At 42.7% G+C, this 18,293-nt stretch overlaps 5 protein-coding genes across 5 annotated transcripts; 2 read left to right on the forward strand and 3 right to left on the reverse strand.

Annotated features, from left to right (window-relative positions):
• Positions 1–188: 188 nt before the first annotated feature.
• Positions 189–1,443, reverse strand: BCIN_01g08100 (hypothetical protein). The gene is made up of 2 exons (XM_001560977.2): positions 542–1,443; positions 189–466 (listed from the first exon to the last, which is right to left on the reverse strand). The coding sequence occupies exons 1-2, from the start codon at positions 1,304–1,306 to the stop codon at positions 341–343; spliced, it is 891 nt and encodes a 296-aa protein (XP_001561027.1). The 5' UTR covers positions 1,307–1,443; the 3' UTR covers positions 189–340.
• A 191-nt stretch (positions 1,444–1,634) lies between these two features.
• On the reverse strand, positions 1,635–3,610 carry BCIN_01g08110 (hypothetical protein). Its single transcript, XM_001560976.2, has 2 exons — positions 3,383–3,610; positions 1,635–3,329 (listed from the first exon to the last, which is right to left on the reverse strand). Exons 1-2 carry the CDS (start codon positions 3,483–3,485, stop codon positions 1,819–1,821), a joined length of 1,614 nt encoding a protein of 537 aa, XP_001561026.2. The 5' UTR covers positions 3,486–3,610; the 3' UTR covers positions 1,635–1,818.
• A 2,272-nt stretch (positions 3,611–5,882) lies between these two features.
• On the forward strand, positions 5,883–7,536 carry BCIN_01g08120 (hypothetical protein). The gene has a single exon (XM_001560974.2). The coding sequence runs from the start codon at positions 6,318–6,320 to the stop codon at positions 7,317–7,319; it is 1,002 nt and encodes a 333-aa protein (XP_001561024.2). The 5' UTR covers positions 5,883–6,317; the 3' UTR covers positions 7,320–7,536.
• A 6,493-nt stretch (positions 7,537–14,029) lies between these two features.
• BCIN_01g08130 (hypothetical protein) lies at positions 14,030–16,228 on the forward strand. Its single transcript, XM_001560970.2, has one exon. It carries the CDS (start codon positions 14,112–14,114, stop codon positions 15,396–15,398), a length of 1,287 nt encoding a protein of 428 aa, XP_001561020.1. The 5' UTR covers positions 14,030–14,111; the 3' UTR covers positions 15,399–16,228.
• Positions 16,229–16,647: 419 nt separating this feature from the next.
• BCIN_01g08140 (hypothetical protein) lies at positions 16,648–18,147 on the reverse strand. The gene is made up of 7 exons (XM_001560969.2): positions 17,870–18,147; positions 17,786–17,812; positions 17,656–17,731; positions 17,268–17,590; positions 17,136–17,220; positions 16,936–17,073; positions 16,648–16,862 (listed from the first exon to the last, which is right to left on the reverse strand). The coding sequence occupies exons 1-7, from the start codon at positions 18,098–18,100 to the stop codon at positions 16,828–16,830; spliced, it is 915 nt and encodes a 304-aa protein (XP_001561019.2). The 5' UTR covers positions 18,101–18,147; the 3' UTR covers positions 16,648–16,827.
• Positions 18,148–18,293: the final 146 nt, after the last annotated feature.

Raw genomic sequence — 18,293 nt, forward strand, 5'->3', positions numbered from 1 at the left:
GTTAAAAAGAAAGATAAGTTTTAGGGCCGGTGACAGATGTCACTTATAAGGTTAAAGGTCTCGGGAGGCTACAGCAAGCGAATTGCATAGGCTAACGAAATGAAACTCGTGATCTAGTTTCTCGGCAAGTTTCTAAAAGTTTACTGCCAACTTTTGCGATTCAGCCATACTTTATGGTGAAGGCACACTGCCAACAACGAATTCACTCAAGAGCATCAAGATTTCGCCACAAGATAGTTGAGTATAACCGATTTCCAAGGTATCTGGACTTCCAATGCATGATAATCACAAAATGCCTGTCGCCTGTATACTGTCATCAATTCCTATCCATTATTCAATCTCATCCATCCAATGAATAGCCCACTTCACCACTTTCCTCAGCCATTCCCAATAATCTCTTCCTCATCCCCTCCGCTCTCTTTTTTTCTTCTTCGTCCAGCACACTAAGATCAATATCACCAACCCACTATAATTTATCAATGATGTCAGCATTTTCGCTTGACAGCTATTCACTACAAAGGGTAGAATAGTTTCAACTCACCTCCCTCAATCCATGCTGCAGTACATTCCTGGCTCTCACTCCCTTACCGTTCCGATGACCTACACTCCCGTGTAATGTTGCCCTTTCCTTACCACTCTCATACTTTCCTCTATGCAAAATGTTGTTATCATAAAACACCACATCTCCCGCTCTCATCTCTACCCTGATCTCGCCCTGTACTCCGGTTTCATATTCACTCATTTCTCTCTCTGCATCTGTCCTCGCCCTCTTGTGAGACTTGGGAACCACAATTAAAGAAGCATCATCATACAATGCCATGTTCCACTGTGCATGCCATGCAGGCTCCGCTAGTCTCGCGAGTTCCTCTTCAGCCGTGGCAGTAGATGGAATATCATCTCGGTGCCAACGAAGCTCGAAGTCGCGATCGGGGCGAATCAATAAATTAAATAGTTCCATGACTAAATCTTCGTCCTCGCATTGTAGAAGTTCTTTCACTACACCCAGCATCTTATTCGAGAAGTATACCTTGATAAACGATGATGAGGTTGCAAGTTTGGGATTCATGAGTGATTGAACACCCCAAATACCATCTTTCGCAGGTGACTCTCCTTCTCCTACATTCCAAGGTGGAAATTGCTTTGGAAGTGTTCGGACGTATGGCCATGACCCAGAGCGAGCAAGGTCGACTGTTCTTTTCGCTTCGAGGCGGAGAGAATCAATCTCTGCTTGACTCAGAAGAGAGGGAATGAGAATGAAGCCATCTTGTTCGAGAGATTCAAGGAGTTTTGACTTTTGTTCCGGCATTTTTGCTTGATGATGTTATTATTACTCAGAAAGAGGTACGTAAGTTAGGGGCATGCAAAGTATTATATGGCCAAGTACCATCTGGTGAGTGGTAAATATGCCATATCAGGTGATGATATTGAAAGTTGGGATATGACGGGATAATATCGGAGTTGAGCATCCGTCGGTCCAGCATTTTGATGCGGGGCTGTTTTTGGCGGGGTCTTGTGTTGTAACGTAGCAGAAGCAGAAGTTGCTAGTTTTGCGCATGCACATTCTCGTATTTTCCCAGCTGAAAAAGAAGCTGAATATGTTATTTTACGATTGATAACTGCAGAAGAAATAATCGTGCAATCAGAGATATTGAAAGAAGCTATTTCGGCAGCTTACTTGCATATTGAACTGTAGCTATGTACATATCAAGTGTTGTTTTTCCCATACTGGTCATATTGGCATGCTCTCACCCAGTACACAAGGTAGAACACATTAATGATCTTACGAAATAAAACTTTCTCCAAAAAGTACCAGTGTATTTACTGCCCAATAACATCAATTCCACTGGGCAAACCAAGCACTTGCCCGTTGCTTTCAAATTGACATTTCGCCGTCACAACATCTCCACTAGCCTCGGCCAAACACGCCCCAGTACTGAGGCTCACGAGATTTCCAGTAACATAGTACTCCCATCTCTGATTCTTTTCACCAGAACATGCAACCAGTGATACCTTTCCGCCTCCGAGATCCGTTAGACACTTAGAAGTATCAAATACCCCCTTAATAGTACCATCCTCATCTGTTTGCCACACTTGCTCGTCCGATCCGAGAGAGGCTACCCACGCTAGGCCTTGACGAGAGTAGGTAAGAACATTCAGTGATGCTGTGTTAAAAATCATACCAGTCGGTATAACGTTTAGATTTCCATACCCAGCAGAAATGCGATATACTGCAGTACCGTGCGAAGGAATATTGACAGCTGTGACTACTTTGGATGTGGTTGAGAGTTTCCCGGTCCAGAGATCTTTGACTTTGACTGCTGATGCAGAGATACCAATCCTTTGAAATGGTACTTTGTAGCTAGCTGTGAGATTTCCTCGATTGATAACAGTGAGAAGTCGGTCCCCATTTGCCAGATCTCTGGTTAAAACATCCCATGTGCCATCTTGGCTGACAAGTGTAGCCTGTAAAGCCAATGGATCTTGGTTCACTGCAATTAAATCTTTGTTCGTGAGATAAGCAACTTCATCTGCGCTAAAGGCCGGAATATAGGCACTGATAATAAGAGGGGCGGATAGTGAAGCCCAGATAGCGAAATGTGACCTCTTTTCATTGAGCGACAAGTCGAAGTGGTCAACAATCAAGAAATCCGGGTCGTTAAAGTACCCAGGCTTCTGATATCGCGCCAATCTTACTTCCTGTCCATAGTTGAATAAGATAGAATCCCATCCGGTGATGTCGGGCCAATATGAAGTTGAGTTCCAGACCAGTGTATCACGCGAGTGACGAGCAAGCTGCCCGTATTTCGGAACCCAATCCATCACAGTATACCAATCGGTTAGATTGTCCTGCTCTGCAAAGTATGCTGGGGCAGACTCTGAAAAGATGAGAGGTTTCTCCAATGCACTCAAGACACTATGCCAATGTCCGTAAACACGCTCATACTCTTGCTCGGTTGCTACAGGCATGTTGCAACCATCAACCTTAAGGTAATCAAAGCCCCACGAAGCAAAAGCTCTAGAATCAAGCTCCTCATACCCATACGAACCTGGATATCCTCCACAAGAATTGATACCAGCATCGGTATAGATTCCGGAATCAAAACCCAGGCTTTTTAAATAGCCAGTCAACCATGGAAGACCGCGTGGGAACTTCTCGGTGTTCCATAATAGACTACCGTTCGGTTCTCGGCTGCCCTGACTCCAACAATCATCTAGATTAAGTCGATTGTAACCTGCTGCGAGTAGGCCTTTCTCCACCATTGCCTGGGCTGTCTCAACGAATAGCGATTCGTTAAGCCCGCACATAAATGCGGACCAATTGTTGAAGCCTTCACCCAGTTAGCTATTACTATAAGGATTACTTCATTAGGAATTCCCATACCCATCGGGGGAGTAGGCTGTAGCACTGAAGCACTGACAGAGGCATCGTATAACGCCACTCCGGCAAGGAGAAGGTGTTTCAAAGTTGAGTTAAACATCTTCATTGTCTAGAATCGAGAATGCTCGATTGCGAAATAGATAATGACCTTGAATATTTGTAGCCGATCTTTCTTTAAGGTTATTTTGTTGAAATAGATATAGTAAGGTATTGATCGGCATCTTATATGCCTATTTCGAAAGGTCAGGAACTCACGATAAGTGTGCAGTATGCAAACAAATATGAATTGAGCGAATCAGCAAGTGGCTTTACGGGACTCGTTGTAGCACTGCAGGCCCGAGAGATTATCCGGAATCTTCAGCTTCCCCGCAATTGCATGCTCAAGAATGTCTCGGGGTACCTATATAGTCCCGACGTGAACAACGATACGTACATGAGTGGGACGATGGTCTATGTGGACATAAATAGACAATTGGAACGTTGCTCTCCACCTGCAGTAAGATAGAATTCGAGTATCTATGCTTAACCTTTTTTTTTTGGTTGATCAAAAATTGATCCCAGTAAGGCAATTCGTGCCCTCCAGCTATTGTCAAAATGCAGGAACAGAACGAATTTATCGAAATGCGGCAAGCAGGGGACAATGAATTTTTTGAGATGCAACATCTCGCACTTCTGAGTGGCACATTTGGCTGAATGAATTTATCGACTCTCAAAATCATTTCAGTTACCACAGGATAGAACTGTGTGTTAGTATTAGGCTACTTGTATGACAATGATGAATCAAAACTTTTGTACTTCATGAATTCCGATGGTGAATTTGAGTTTAAATCTCGAGAATCATCGTGTTTGACTAAGCCAACTGCACCAATCTACCTTGAGTATTGGGGCAACTCTACTCAGAAAAGAAAAACAAAAGAGCGTCAACTAAGTACTTCAACCTGTGCAGAGACGAGAAAGTGATATGCTCATGATAGATGTCATAACTCGATGACCTTCTTATCCTCTAGAAGTATTATCTTAATAGTTTGGTGACGAGTATCATCAACTGAACCATCCATTGTATCATTCGAAGCGGCCCTTCAGCAGACCGGTGATTCTTCGCGTTTGAACGCCTCCGGCTTATAGTAGAGACTGATGAAAGTGTAGAGCTTGGAATTCAATGGGGAATGATTGACCGAGATCAGTGGTAGCCTTGAGGAAGGTATCAAAACCCCAGGTGATGAGCCATGGAGAGCTTTCCATCTCAATGGCAGTCGTGAAGACACCTGAAACTTGACTTATCGTGGCCGAGAGTATCAGCACAACACAGAAATACATTCAATGGTATAATAAATTCAGAAGATCTGCGCAGAGAGGAGGGGCTGTTGCAAACTTCAAAAACATAAAGGTGATGGATGACAAGTACGAAACGTTAGGATGAAAACCCCGAAGTCTAGACAACAGGATGAAAGTGGCGTCAATAAAAGGATTTTGCTTCAGGGATTGAGATCGATAAAAGCTTTACACAAATGGCTACTAAAACCCAGCCATTTTGATGCAGTGGAAGGTGAGAAGGCAACGGGTGCTTGCGAGGAAAAAAGGAGGAGGAAAGGAAAGATTCGAGGATTGAAATTCTTTGTGCAAATGGGTTCAAAATTAACAAAGAAATTAAGAACTTCAGCGATTGAATATCTCCAACGGATCAGCTATTCTGCATGTTAGACGCAATACTTGTTGTATCGTACCTAAAGCTAAAACGAGGCATCACGCCATGCCAAGACCTTGGTATATCTAGTTTGATATCCCAGGTAGTTGGCTACTAGCAGCCAATATTTGGATGTCAGAATAATACCTAGCTGATCCTGTTGACAAAAAAGCAGCCTCATGAGGAGTTCGTTCGCCGATACTTCGACGTTTTTATAACACCAAAACGGTTTTGACTGCCAAAAAGGCTCTAAAAAATATGTCAAAAATAAGCCATATCTGCTTGGGCGACAGGCTCTAAGGAGGCAGAAGTCTTAGCGGTTAGCCCCGCAACAAGTGATTGTTGCAGAGGTAATGGTAGACTTGGGTTGTAACGTCGTGATAATTATTTTCATGGTAGTCTTGAAGAATTCCAGCCTCGCAATCTTTTTCTAATGAATGAATGTTGCGGCGATGATAAGATACCGCAACTGTAATTTTTCCAAGTAGAGAATGTAAAGGTACCCCTTTCCGAACTCAGAATCTAGATTCAGCATCGCCGGGGAACAAATGTGTATGTGGGGACCCATGAAGAAGCAGAAATTCAGGTCGTAAGTATTTCTGCATTAGAATCTTGGCCGATATTTGGATGAAAGGAGGAATTATTATTAGAAGACGAGTAGCTTAAATGGTGTGATTTGCGAGGTTACAATGTAATATCTTCCCGTTAAGGCCGGGGGGGATGGGGAAAATGTAGGGGTATAGGGCTACGAATTTGTACCCACTGCAAGCGAAGGGCTAAGGAAACTTCTTTTTCTCCTTTAACCCTCAGTTTTATCCAGCCACTACATCCATCTCATTTCCTCAACATTACACATTCCTACCTAAGATGTTGACTATGTTAAGCTTCCCTCCTCCGTTCGCTCAGTCCAGCCGCGTAATCGAAGCCAACTCATACACATTTGGAAGGTATCATGAAGGGCTTGCATATATATTGCAATGAAGAAGTTCAGCCTGCAAAATTCAGTAATACATACTATGAACACGCGAGCTAACTTCTCAATGGTACATTTGCCAAGTATCGTGTTTTTCAACCGTATGGCCAGATGAGGAAAGCGAATCTTGGTGAAGGAGAAGTCTCCTATGGTAACGTTTCTATATTTCTCTGCTATGATACGCATTCTGTAGTTTGCATTTTTGGTGTTACTGGTTTTCGTTCGTTTTCGCTCATTTGGTTTCAAACAATCCGTGTAACGGATACATCTCCGTCGTCACCATGGTTCTGCCAGCTTTCGTATTCCTTCCACTTTATATGTACCCATACAATTCGACTTCATGGAGCACACTTACCACCTCAATTGTCGCCAATCCAGATCTCAAGTTTCATGTGGTTGTTGCCCCCAATTTAGCGTTTACGGACCCAGATGTCAACTATGTTGCAGGCCTTACAAATCTAAGTAGCTATACAAACGTTCTGACTCTTGGCTATGTCTATACCTCTTACGGAGATCGAGATGTTTTGGAAATCGAAGCAGAAATCGATAAGTATGTCGGGTGGAATTCACCCACCGAACTTCCAATAGGCGGGATTTTCTTCGATGAGTCGCCATCGAACAACTCAACATTCTCATACATGAGTAATCTTACCACATACGCGAAAGCATCATTAGGAGCTGGCAAAGATTACATATCTCTCAATCCAGGTGTTGCGGTCGATGCATCCTTCTATACACTGGCTGATAGCATCAACGTGTTCGAAGAGTCTTATGCGAACTTCAATGTAACTGCATTGACTAGTTTGGATAACACCTTACTGGCTAAGTCGACGTATGCCATTCATGATTTCACTGGAAGTACAACAGAGCAAACTGCTGTCGTGAGTCAGCTTGCATCTGCAAACCTAGCAGGAATGTTCATAACTACACAACCTGGGTACACGGAATGGTCAAGTTTATGGTCTTCGTTCTGCTCCGAAGTAAATACATTGAATCTTGGTAATGGGACCGGAGGTGGTGGTGGAGAAGGTGGAGGAGGTAACGGGGGGCATGGAGGTGGCAGCGGCGGTGGTGGTGGTGGAAATAATGGTGGCCATGGAGGGGGAGGGGGAGGGGTGAACAATGGGGGACACGGGGGACACGGAGGTGGAGGAAACAACGGTGGACATGGAGGGGGTGGAGGTTATGGTGACGATGACGATGAAGAGTGTGATGACGACGATGATGATGAGGATGATGATGATGATGATGACGAGGATGAGGATGAGAATGATGAATGTTGAAGAACTGTACAACTCATGTTATCAAGTGAACCGCTGGCTCTTGATAATACTTGCTGGCAGTAATCACACAATACCTGGTCTTTACAAGCACTTCTACATGTATGCATACATTCTATCTGTTTAGATACTTAATTCATTCAAAACTTATTAAAAGTACTTCAAGGCATTTCGCACAGCACAACCCAGCAGCACTATTCAATCAGCTCATGCTATGTCATCGTATAACAATTTTATAGATGGATACCAATCAAGAGAACCCAAGTCCCAAACATGCACCTGCAGTCCTCTTTTTTTCTATTAACAATTATACACAAGTCCAATATCACGCCAACAATAACATTTTCTCAAAACAGGAGAAGTAGAAGTATATGCTACGACTCTGCTACTATCAATGTAGATCGTCACAGTCAACAAGGTGGCGGATGTTGCTATTTTGTAGACCGAAAGCCAAACAGAGTAGGAAATGAACTAGAAGCTCATTACATCTCAGCATTCATATTTGTGAGCACACCACAGTATCAGATCCAAGTTTCCTTTGCACTTGTTTTACAATTTCTCTTTATTATCCCTCTTTGTAATCTTGGTTCTTTACTTCTCCATGAGAAAGCGTTTTGAACCTGCTGCTAACACCACCAAGCTGATATCCAACCTCGTATTGATGCGTAAACTCCTCAGCCTCTTAGAGCTCTATGTTTTTGATTAGGAAGATTACGGTAGTTGTCTGGTCCAGAAAGAGATGTTCGCAACAACAGCATTATGTTGTGTAGAAGTAAAGGAAGAGTTGTCTAGAACTGAATAAAGAGTTAGTTAATGAATAAATTAAGATCCCCAGTATACTGAAAAAGATTGTGCTTCATTGCTTACAAAATTTTCTTTGAGTGATTAAAATTCATAGGGATAGAAGACACAAGACAGTGGACGACTAATTGCTCAACAACGTCAAGTGTGTGACAGTCTAAACCAACTCAACCTCCTTATTTGTCTTGATCTTCAATATCTCTCAATATGTTCATTGAATTAGACTGCAACTAGGACCATCTTCTGCATCAATAATCCCCTTCAAAAAGAGATCCCAGCAGCTGCTGAGTTGGGAAATTAGAAACCACGCTTTTCAAGTAACGAGCCTTGGACACACGAGTAGCATTACTTCTTTGGGCCCTCATATCTGTTGTAAAAGTTCCTTCCAACAACTGTAAGTTCGATTTTGTATTTAAGTTGTTTCCTTGGCTCGGACAGGTCGGATAAGTTGGACATTTCGGTTGAGCCAATAACCACCCCTTTATGCGAGCAACACGATCCGAAGTAGAAAGGGTGTCTGGAGTTGAGGAGTTACTGTAATGCGAGTTTATCGTCATTTCTTCAATATAGTTGTTATGTGTAAAGGAAATCTAGCTGTTTGACTTGGAAGTTTTGCTCAGTTGGTTGTGTCAATTGAAACCTCTTTCTCGACTGTGTGTAATGAATCTTGTAGACTAAGTTGAGATTTGTCCTGCGGTATCCAGATTAGCTATTTCATGATGGTTCCCTTTCATGGTTTGATACATACCCTTTCGAACAGACTATGTCAAATTGTTTGACTCACAGCTTCAAGTTCAATTTATCAACTATATCTCCTGCTCTGTCATCTAAAAATCCGTTTCCAAGTCCCGCGAAGTCGTAGCTACATCCAAAGTATTATTTTCTTTCATTGTAAGATTTAGACTGCTCAGAGTAGCCGTAGGTTTCTCCAATTCCAAACTCGTTGTTTAGATTAGTTCCCTTTCTCTCTTACAAATTGTTAGGACCGCAAAGCCCACTGATATCTTTTGTTTCATGTTGCGAGCCAGGAGCTTGGAAAGGGCTGAGAATAAGATTGTCAACATATGGAGGTTTATGTATACTTTCTAGATTTTGTTTGCCGCTTCTAGTACATGCGCAACTTGAGAAGTTGCACTCTCTGCTGCATACGATTCCTCAGTATCGATAGCAGTGATGGGATTGAGACTGAGTAATTGGGGAATGGAAATACTGTAAAACAGTGCCAAATATGAATGCTTGGTCTTGAAATCAGAAAAATGTACTCGTGAATCTACACAGAATATTATGAGGTAGCCATATTGTAGTGACTTGAAGTTTCTGGTTTCTCACAAGTCCAGTCCTCATTCACTATGAAGAACGCAAGAGTAATTGAAGCCTGAATTTGACCCATTTCACAAGCTTATCCCGTTGGAGAATGATCATGAATGAATTCAGACGCAGATCTATGGAGGCAAACCAACCAAAAAACAGAACATTATGTAACCCCAGAGCATTCACCACCCAAGCTGATACTACATATTGTTGATAATAAAGCTAGCTAGTTTCTTTCTATTCTCTTTACTATGGAAGTACTGTCAGATTGAAAAAAAAGGAAGGTGGAAGAGAGGAGTAAGTCTCTATTAGCAATAGCCGCTTTAAGAGGTCTTTAGGAGATAATGAGTATTGTATTGAAAATTTATGCTTTGGTAGAGGTATATTGCACGAGCTCAACATCTTGGAGACCCTCCTAGGGTGAAGGGAAAATCCGGTAAGGTTAAGCTCGAATAGATTTTGGCAACATAGAATGAGAACATCGTGATCCCAAGTTATAGTGAAAGATATTTGAATGAATCTGTGTATATTGTCATATTTTGATGGGGCTTTGGATACTCCGGTGGGATATACACCTTCGGGTGTTGTCTCCGCAACGACTATTTCTAACGAAGGCGATGTTCCTCTCATAATCTGTGTAGTGGATAGCCGCTTATTTCATTTTCCCTTTGTAGCATACTTCTCCATTTTTCTACTTCAGCAACTCAAAGGACTTTGCGAGCTTTCTGTTCCTCCAGAATGACCTTGAACTGTCGATATGCCACCCACTTCAAACTCGCATACAAGATAACGTACAAGAACTACTTCGCCTGCAACTCAAACTTTCAAGTCTACTTGCCTAAAACAAATACACGGCATAACTTGGGTAGAATATCACAATGGACCTCAACATCTTCAACAACCTCGCAGGATGACCACTTGAGCCTCGGTCCAACTTGAATTCTATCATTGATCTGCGAAGTAACTACCAGGCTCGTTGATTACACCATTCTCTTTCAGCGACCCATTAATCACAATTAGTTCCAGCCGAAGCTTTCACTGAACATCAACCCCTCACAAAGTCCTCCGCTTCATTTCCTGGCTTTCGCAGTAGAATGATCTCCTCCTGCTAATCGCACATTGTATCTGGATCCATTAAACAGAAGAACCAACGCTACATACATTACGTAGGCTTATAATGTGGCATTATAGACGTCAGATATATTCCGGATGACACCATACAGGGTGGAAGGAAGAAGAAAAAGGGATGCAACTCTATCTTTATTGGAAATGTATAGCTGAGGTGGCAAGGATCTGTGGATCAAGATAAACTGGCAAGTTCTATAGGCACTAGAATTAGGGTGGAAACACGATGCTAATCAGACTATGCTCATGAGGCAGGGGCACAATATATTAAGAGGCTAACTGTGTATACAATCGAGGACTTTCGTTCAATACCTTTACATCTCAGCGAAGCAAGTAATAATACAAGACGCGGGAGCTATGTGTGGACTTCAACGGGTACAATCAACTGAAAAGAAGACATCAAGCTAGAAGTGGACATATCGGTTAGGGGTTAATGCCTCTTCTATGTTCAAAGGCTCTAGCAGCTTGACGAGCAAGATTAGAAGCAGTGGCTAGACTAGATCTATCCTTAAATGCTAGTCTGTTCGATCGGAATCCGAAAGTCTGTCAGCTTTTTATAACGTTACAAATATCCATTTGACCACCTGTGCGCTCTTAGCGGATGGAACGTCTCAAAACCTCTCAGTACTTGGAAATCACGCAAGCCCATGCATGCATTTTAATCGTAATTAGTTATTTTTCGGGTTAAATCGTTTAGTGGGGGTGGTTTGGTGCTGGGAGGGCGGCTTCGGAGTGCTCGTGTGGACTGACACTTTTATCAACAGCAATGCAATGATCAATACATTGAAAATCTCATGCGAAACACTCGGAAAGATTTAGTTAATAGCTGGCTTTGTGAGTAGTTAATTCATTCATGTCTATACGTGATATTTATTATGGCTGACAACTTGGTAGTGGTGAAGTGATCGAGTCTATCGACAGAACTCCCAACCGTACGTCCCACACCCGTTAAACTTTCGATACAGACCTCCCACAATCCGACTAGCGTAAAGAAGACAATTTGTATCTAGCGTTAGTACTGGTACTCAAGATTAGCACCGAAATTCAATAATAGAAAGCATCGAGGCCTTACAAATCTATGGTTGATGACGAATGAAGGGGGAATGGCGAGAGGACATGTTTCTGTGCAGCTCATGGGTGGTTTCGTTGGCAACCTCCATGGAGATATTTTGATTTCGATTGAATATGGGCTTAAAACTGGCATGGAACTTTATTTAGCCGCCAGGCATTGTGTTCCTCGTTCCATGATACCGGAAATCTTCACTGCAACCACACTTCAGCGTTTAGAGCTCAACTACATTGGGAGGTTTACAAAATCTACACAGCTATTTAGTTTGGCTTACACTATTCATCATGACAAAAGTCGCATCTCATTAAACTTTTGGTTCTATCTGAATATCCAAGTGACGCATGCGCATTTTATCCGTTTTCAATGTAAATATGGAGCCGAAGCTGGTTATAGTTTGATGAGAAACACACTCTGCCATGCCCAATCAAGCTTCTGTTCATTTTGAGCAGTAAGATCTCGTACAAGGGGACATAATACAGTATAAACAGATGTTCAGCCCATATTATCTGCCATAGTCTGATAATATCGCCGGTACTCTGTCCGGTATACGCGCCTCTTCTTACACGTCTCAAACAGTATCAAGTAGTAATCTTACTAGCAGTATTTCAAGTGGTGGATTCACATTATCGTTCGTCATCTCCCGACAATATCATTCGCACTCAGCTTACCATTGACGGCTCATCATTGACAGCTCATCATTGACGACTCATCTAACCCCTCCCAAACCTTTTCGAGTAGTAATCTCAGCAGTATAGTGTGAATCGTACGATCGGAAACTTCAACAGAAGCTGGGATGAACTAGTAAATGACTTTAAATGAATGCTATGAGCTACGAATGACCAAGCACTGCCCCAAATGCGCAAAATTCTACTGTAGTCCTTGTACATAGCTTGATATAAAGGCAATTTCACGGCTCGTATCTGACTACTTCTTCCTTCCATATCCTTCTATCTATAAATGTCTTCCTCCTCCTCCAATCAAAGCCCTTCTTAGACCCGTTTCATTACAGTTAACTTCCCGCTAACTTCCACATAACAAGGCTGCAAGACGCTACAGAAATAGAATATTCTTCAGAGACGGAACGGTACCACTTATTCCCAACGGTTTTACCCGCCTAGTCACCCGCACTGGCAGGATTTTACGTTGAAAAGTCATAACAAGTTATTGAATATCCCGCACTTGAAGCTAGTCCGCTTTTGTTCTCCCATTTGGTTATAACGGTCGAAGACTTCTCTTCAAAGCCCTCCTACTCTTATCCAACCCAACCTCAACCTCTCTTCTCCGTTATTCCACTCCAATACCAACCCATTCTACTTCTACTTGTACTAAGCTCGAGACAAAAGACTCGTAACAACTCGCTGACTAAATACTCTTCTATCTTAAAGTCGTGGCTAGCATAGGGTTTTGATATCCTTTGAACTTGTGGACTATCAGACAGACCCTTTTGTTTCCCGACCCGAGCTAGGAGTAGCTGGAATTAACTTTCTAAAGAGCAAAGATTCCTCTCAGCAACTGAGATCACTCTGAGAACACTTAATTTCAGATTTGACAATACCGTCGCCTTACTGCTAGGAGAATTAGTTCCTCGTAAGTATTGCATCTCTCTTTTTCTCCTCAAGCCTCCTTGGTCAACAATCCTATTGGCATAGCCACCCATTCAACATCAAGCTCAACGAATACCTCTTCTTATGAATCGCAAGCCAACGATATATAATTTGCTTTAGATCTAGAAGAACGCAAGCTTGTTGCTCTGCCAGCAACGTCAGATCACTAGTAAGTAGTAGCCTCAAACTTCCATCACACTACAGCTTTGAGCTGTTGGACGACTAGCCTTCTCCCCTCCCATCCATTTGACTCGAGATCTGTCGGTTCTTTTCACCAAACTAACACCTCAAGCAACTGTTTAGAACCAAAGTATCATACTCTCGTCGCTCTGGCATCAAGTCTAAATTTGAAGTAAATAAGCAATTCCTCCATTACATCATACAATTTGCGGTTAGCAACAAACTATAAGCTCATGTTTTCCCTTGATTCTTCCTCGCCATCCTCACCGTCACACTTGACTTGAAACACAAAACTAATAAAACGTCTATTGCCAGGCTATCCACCTCATAGTTTGTCTACCATCGACTAGACGCTAGTCAAAGATACAACATTCTCGTCAACTTGGTAATTATCGTCGCCTACCTTGTACTATTCGCTGGTATACTACCGGTGATATACCTCTGCAGTTATCCTCTGCAGACTACTATCTCAAGTCAGACCATCTTCTCTACTAAAGATTGATATCTTTTCGATCTTCCATCTCGAGTCGAACATCTGAATCGGGTCATTTGTCGTTGTCTAAGTCGGTAAACGCTCACCACCACTTGCTGCTACCCAGCGAGTATCGACTCCATTCTCCTCCGAAGCTTCACAACCGATCTATAACATCTCAAAAGTCTAATTTCAACTTTATAACGCTCGGCAGACCGTCAAACATAGCCAATATGTCATCCAACAAGCTTAAAGAACGTAAGAATCTCGAGCGAATGGCTCAAGAAACTTCGGTTAACCGTCGTCGTACTAGTCTTCCAACTCGGAAGGACAGTGCCGGAGAGGAGAGCTTTGATGAGAACAACCAGTCTGAAAATGGGGATGATGATGAAGGAGAAAGCTACTCGGGTTCCTCCTCTTCGTCAGAAGTGCGCTCAAAATCAGACGCTACCGCCGTCGGTACTTTCAAACCCATTGCGTCACAACGTCGATACATCCCCGACCTCGATAGTCTGCCAAAGGGCGGAGTTTGGATCTCCCCTGCTCCTCCTAAGCACACTGAGTTCAAGCAGGTCGTTGTACGCACTACCAAGTGCGACATTTGCAACCAAAAAGTTGAGGCCCAGGACAAAGATACAGACGGCAAGGTAATGCAAAGATGCTGTTGCTGCAATATACAGTTTTGTCAGGATTGTGTGCTTAAAGTATCGGACGATGAGATACACTTTCCTGTTCTCGCAGAGTTGGAGTGGGAGGCCAAAACAAAGGTTAATGCTATAACTCGACCCCTAAATGGCTTCAAGAGCCATATGTTTCACAAGCCTCGATCTGAACCAAAGCCAGTCAGACCCATGACGGCATCTGAGCGACTAGCTAGCTCGCGGACTATCGCTGCAGGCAAATTCAGTAACATGGCTATTAACACCCCTACCCCCTCACGTCCATCGCGGGGCAAACCCAGCAAGGCTGCTGCAAAAAAGTCCAAGAAACGCGAACTTCCTCCCGGTTGCACAGCTGAAGAGGTCGATATCCACTATGAGGTTGACTGGAACTGGATCAAGCAACTTCCTGTAGCGGATCAGCGTAAGGAGAAGAAGGAGGCCGCTCAACGCAACCTCATGAGAAAGCGTACCCTTGAGGCGATGGAAGATGGCGAGGCAGATGAGGCTGGAGTCGAGGAATCCTCTCAGAAGGTTCGAACTCCCCTTCCTAATGCACCCAAGCGTCGTAAAGTTGCAACTCGCACACCTGCAACTCGCCGTGGCAAGGAAAAATCCACCAAAAATGTCGTCGTTACTAGTGATAGCGAAACTCTACGCATTCAGCCACCACTCAATACTCTTGATAGCCTATCTCAGGCCCGTGAGGCTACCAGAGAGAATCGTCAGGGTATGAGCGAGCGATCTGATGACAACGAGCGTGGCACGACCCCCAGCCACGACGACTATGACAACGAAGATTGCATTCGAGTAGAAGCCAATGAGGCCGAGGAAGATGAGTATGAGCCTGAAGACGACTGAGCTTGACTTTACGACACATTCTCTTGCTTTTCGACTGATGTTTTTGTTCAGCTCCTTCGAATATGACTAGTCGGCTTCTCTTTGCGTTGGCGATTGCGTTCAGGCATATCTCAGTCACTCAAAAAGGTTCTGCAACTACAAAGCTTCCAGAATCCCACCGGCCTCTTGAGATACCCTACATTGCTCGCATGCTTCCGATTTAGTCCTTCCTTCCACTCAATTCTGCTGCTTTCTTCCGAGAAAGCTATGTAATGTGACGGAACGGACGGATCATAACTTTTTCATTTGTTCTTTCTACTTTTCAAAATTACCCACATTTTTCCTATCTTGATTGCTTTGGCCTGGATATGCACCCCAGCGTCGCCCTTAGGGGCACTGTACATCATCAAAGATAGTTGCAGCATAAATACAACTGGGAGGATCATATTCTAATGAGGTCAGAGAGTAGAATGCGTGGTGCTTTAATAATACCAGTGCTGCTCAATGAGAATATTTTCTCCATGTATTCTCTCTAGACAACTTTCAGAAGATATAAATCTCATTTGACACGAATTAAATCTGCCTTCTATGTGACTGTTGCGATGGATACCTGTAGATGTAGCTGGAATCCGGCCCAAAGAACTTTGAGTCCAATCATATCTTAGTTTTTCATCATGCCGGTTTTGAGAGAGAATTGAAGCTAGGTGGATTAGCTCTATGTCGATGGGAAAGCACTAAAAGAGGCTTGACGCTTCCTCTGGGAGGATTCTATATCAGACGCTTCTAACCACAGGATAGCTAGATGTAAGGGGAGAAGTTACTAGGGCAATCATTTTCTTTTCTGTTCACCATCAATTAAATTTACTAGTTTGGCTTTAAATTTCAGGTTTAGACCTAAAACCATCACACATCTCAGGACATTGTACCAAACCTTCAATCGCTTCGGATTGGCTCATGATTGGTTAATCATTAGGCTGAGGTTAGAACAACACATCGGCCGATCACGAATCAGTCATGTTGCGATCGATCATATCTTGGGGGAATGCTTTGCACTAGGAAGTCTTCAATTGGTTAAGAATACTGCTACTGTCGATATACTGCCTGGGGGGTTTGGGTTGAAACTAGGAAGTTAGGATGCCTACATTTCAGCTTTCTAGCCTGATCCGGACTAGCTAGGACCTGTCTAGATAAGCTAAAACTATATATATATATATATAATTTTAGCTTTAGTATATTCTTAATTCTATAACATTCCTACAATTATGCTTCATGGCCTTATCCTTGCACAGGGTTCATTACTTCAACAATTCTTTTGAACAAGTTCTCCATATAAGTCATATTATACTACAACTAACCCGTACCTTCAAAAAATGCCTACATCTCATCAAATGGATTCTTTTCACCAACTGACCGGTACCGAATATTCTTCATCCATCAAGTCAACTACCTCTCACTCCTCATTTTGTGGGTTTTCTTCAAGGCGGACTATTTACGATATCAAGTTAGTAAATGTTCATTTCATGGAAGATTTGTGACAAGTTAGACCCTTCGAACGTACCTATGTCACCAAGCTCCTGCCACCTTTCAAGAATTTGCTCATTATCTAACGTGGCTATAATTTCAATAACAGTCGTCTCTTCCTCGTTAATGAGGTCCTCGATGGCAAGCAGATCAGAATTGATAGCTTCCCATCTGCCTGAGATCATGTCAACCTTATTTTGCTGGACTGCTACTCTAATATGTTTTCGGAAAACTTACCAAGTTCTTCTTGCATCTCGGTGATTGCAGGCACTATATCATTGAGTGCATTTTGAACCCTAGTTATGGCCAGAGATGCTAAGGGCTTAGAAATGTTAGCATTTTAATGAAATAAAAAGGAAATTTACTTACCTCAAAACCCAGCTTTGACAAAACATATTTTTCGGCAAAACCTGTGATGTTCATCTTATCAACTTGCCTTTGCTCCTCAGGAGTAAACACGACAAATGCTTTCAAGTCGGCAACGCTCTGGTTGATATTCTTGATACATGCTTTGAGTACCGAACTGACCCTCTGTAGATCCGTGATGATTATAGAAGCATTATCTTTCATTCGAAAACTCAGATCCGTTCTGGGTTCGACGATAAGACGGAGCTCCTGACAATCTGCGAATTTTGATTCCGAATTTGCCAAGACGTCCGCCATTATTGTCTCCAGAAGGGATAGGACCTCGGCTAGAGAATGTCAGCATTTTCTAATACTGTAGTCTTGTCACTTCTTGTAGTTGTGAATGCCATACTGTAGTGTGCATGTGCCTCAGTCGCATAACTATGAAAACGCTCCCTTAGTCGTCCATAAGTTGGGAAAACACTTTTCTTTAGACAGATAGTTAGCATATAGACAGCTTTGGGTTACATAGTGAATACTACATCAATTTTTTCGGCCATGTCTTGTAACTAATTGGTCAAATTAGTCAAAATTATCACACAGCTTGGAGTAAAGTGTGATCTCACAGCCTTGTAGTTTGCAAAGAGGACTTTGGCAGCAGCTGGAACATTGTAAGTACGGTAGCCCGAAGGAAAATATTTTGATCCGCCCATCATGTAAAGATAGTTCTGGAAGTCAGGCGGGATAGCTCTGCTAAATTCTTTGAATTTCTCCATGGAGCTTGTGGAAATTTTTTGTCCCCAGTAACGCTTTTCGGCGTCTACGAGGCCTACTGGTTGCAAAGTGATATCGCTCATGATTGGACTTGAAAGATAATATAATGAGAAAAATTGTTGGAGAATGCAGTCTACCTGGACCCTTTTATCTATTTCTTGACTGCTTTATAGGCTGAACTTATTAGCTACAATCCAAACTATCTGCAGACAAATGAGATAATGTGAAAATGTGGCAAATTATGTTCAGCTGAAGAAAGTTACATTTGACTCATTT

Source organism: Botrytis cinerea, chromosome 1, assembly GCF_000143535.2.
Source record: "Botrytis cinerea B05.10 chromosome 1, complete sequence".
Lineage (NCBI taxonomy): Eukaryota > Fungi > Ascomycota > Leotiomycetes > Helotiales > Sclerotiniaceae > Botrytis > Botrytis cinerea.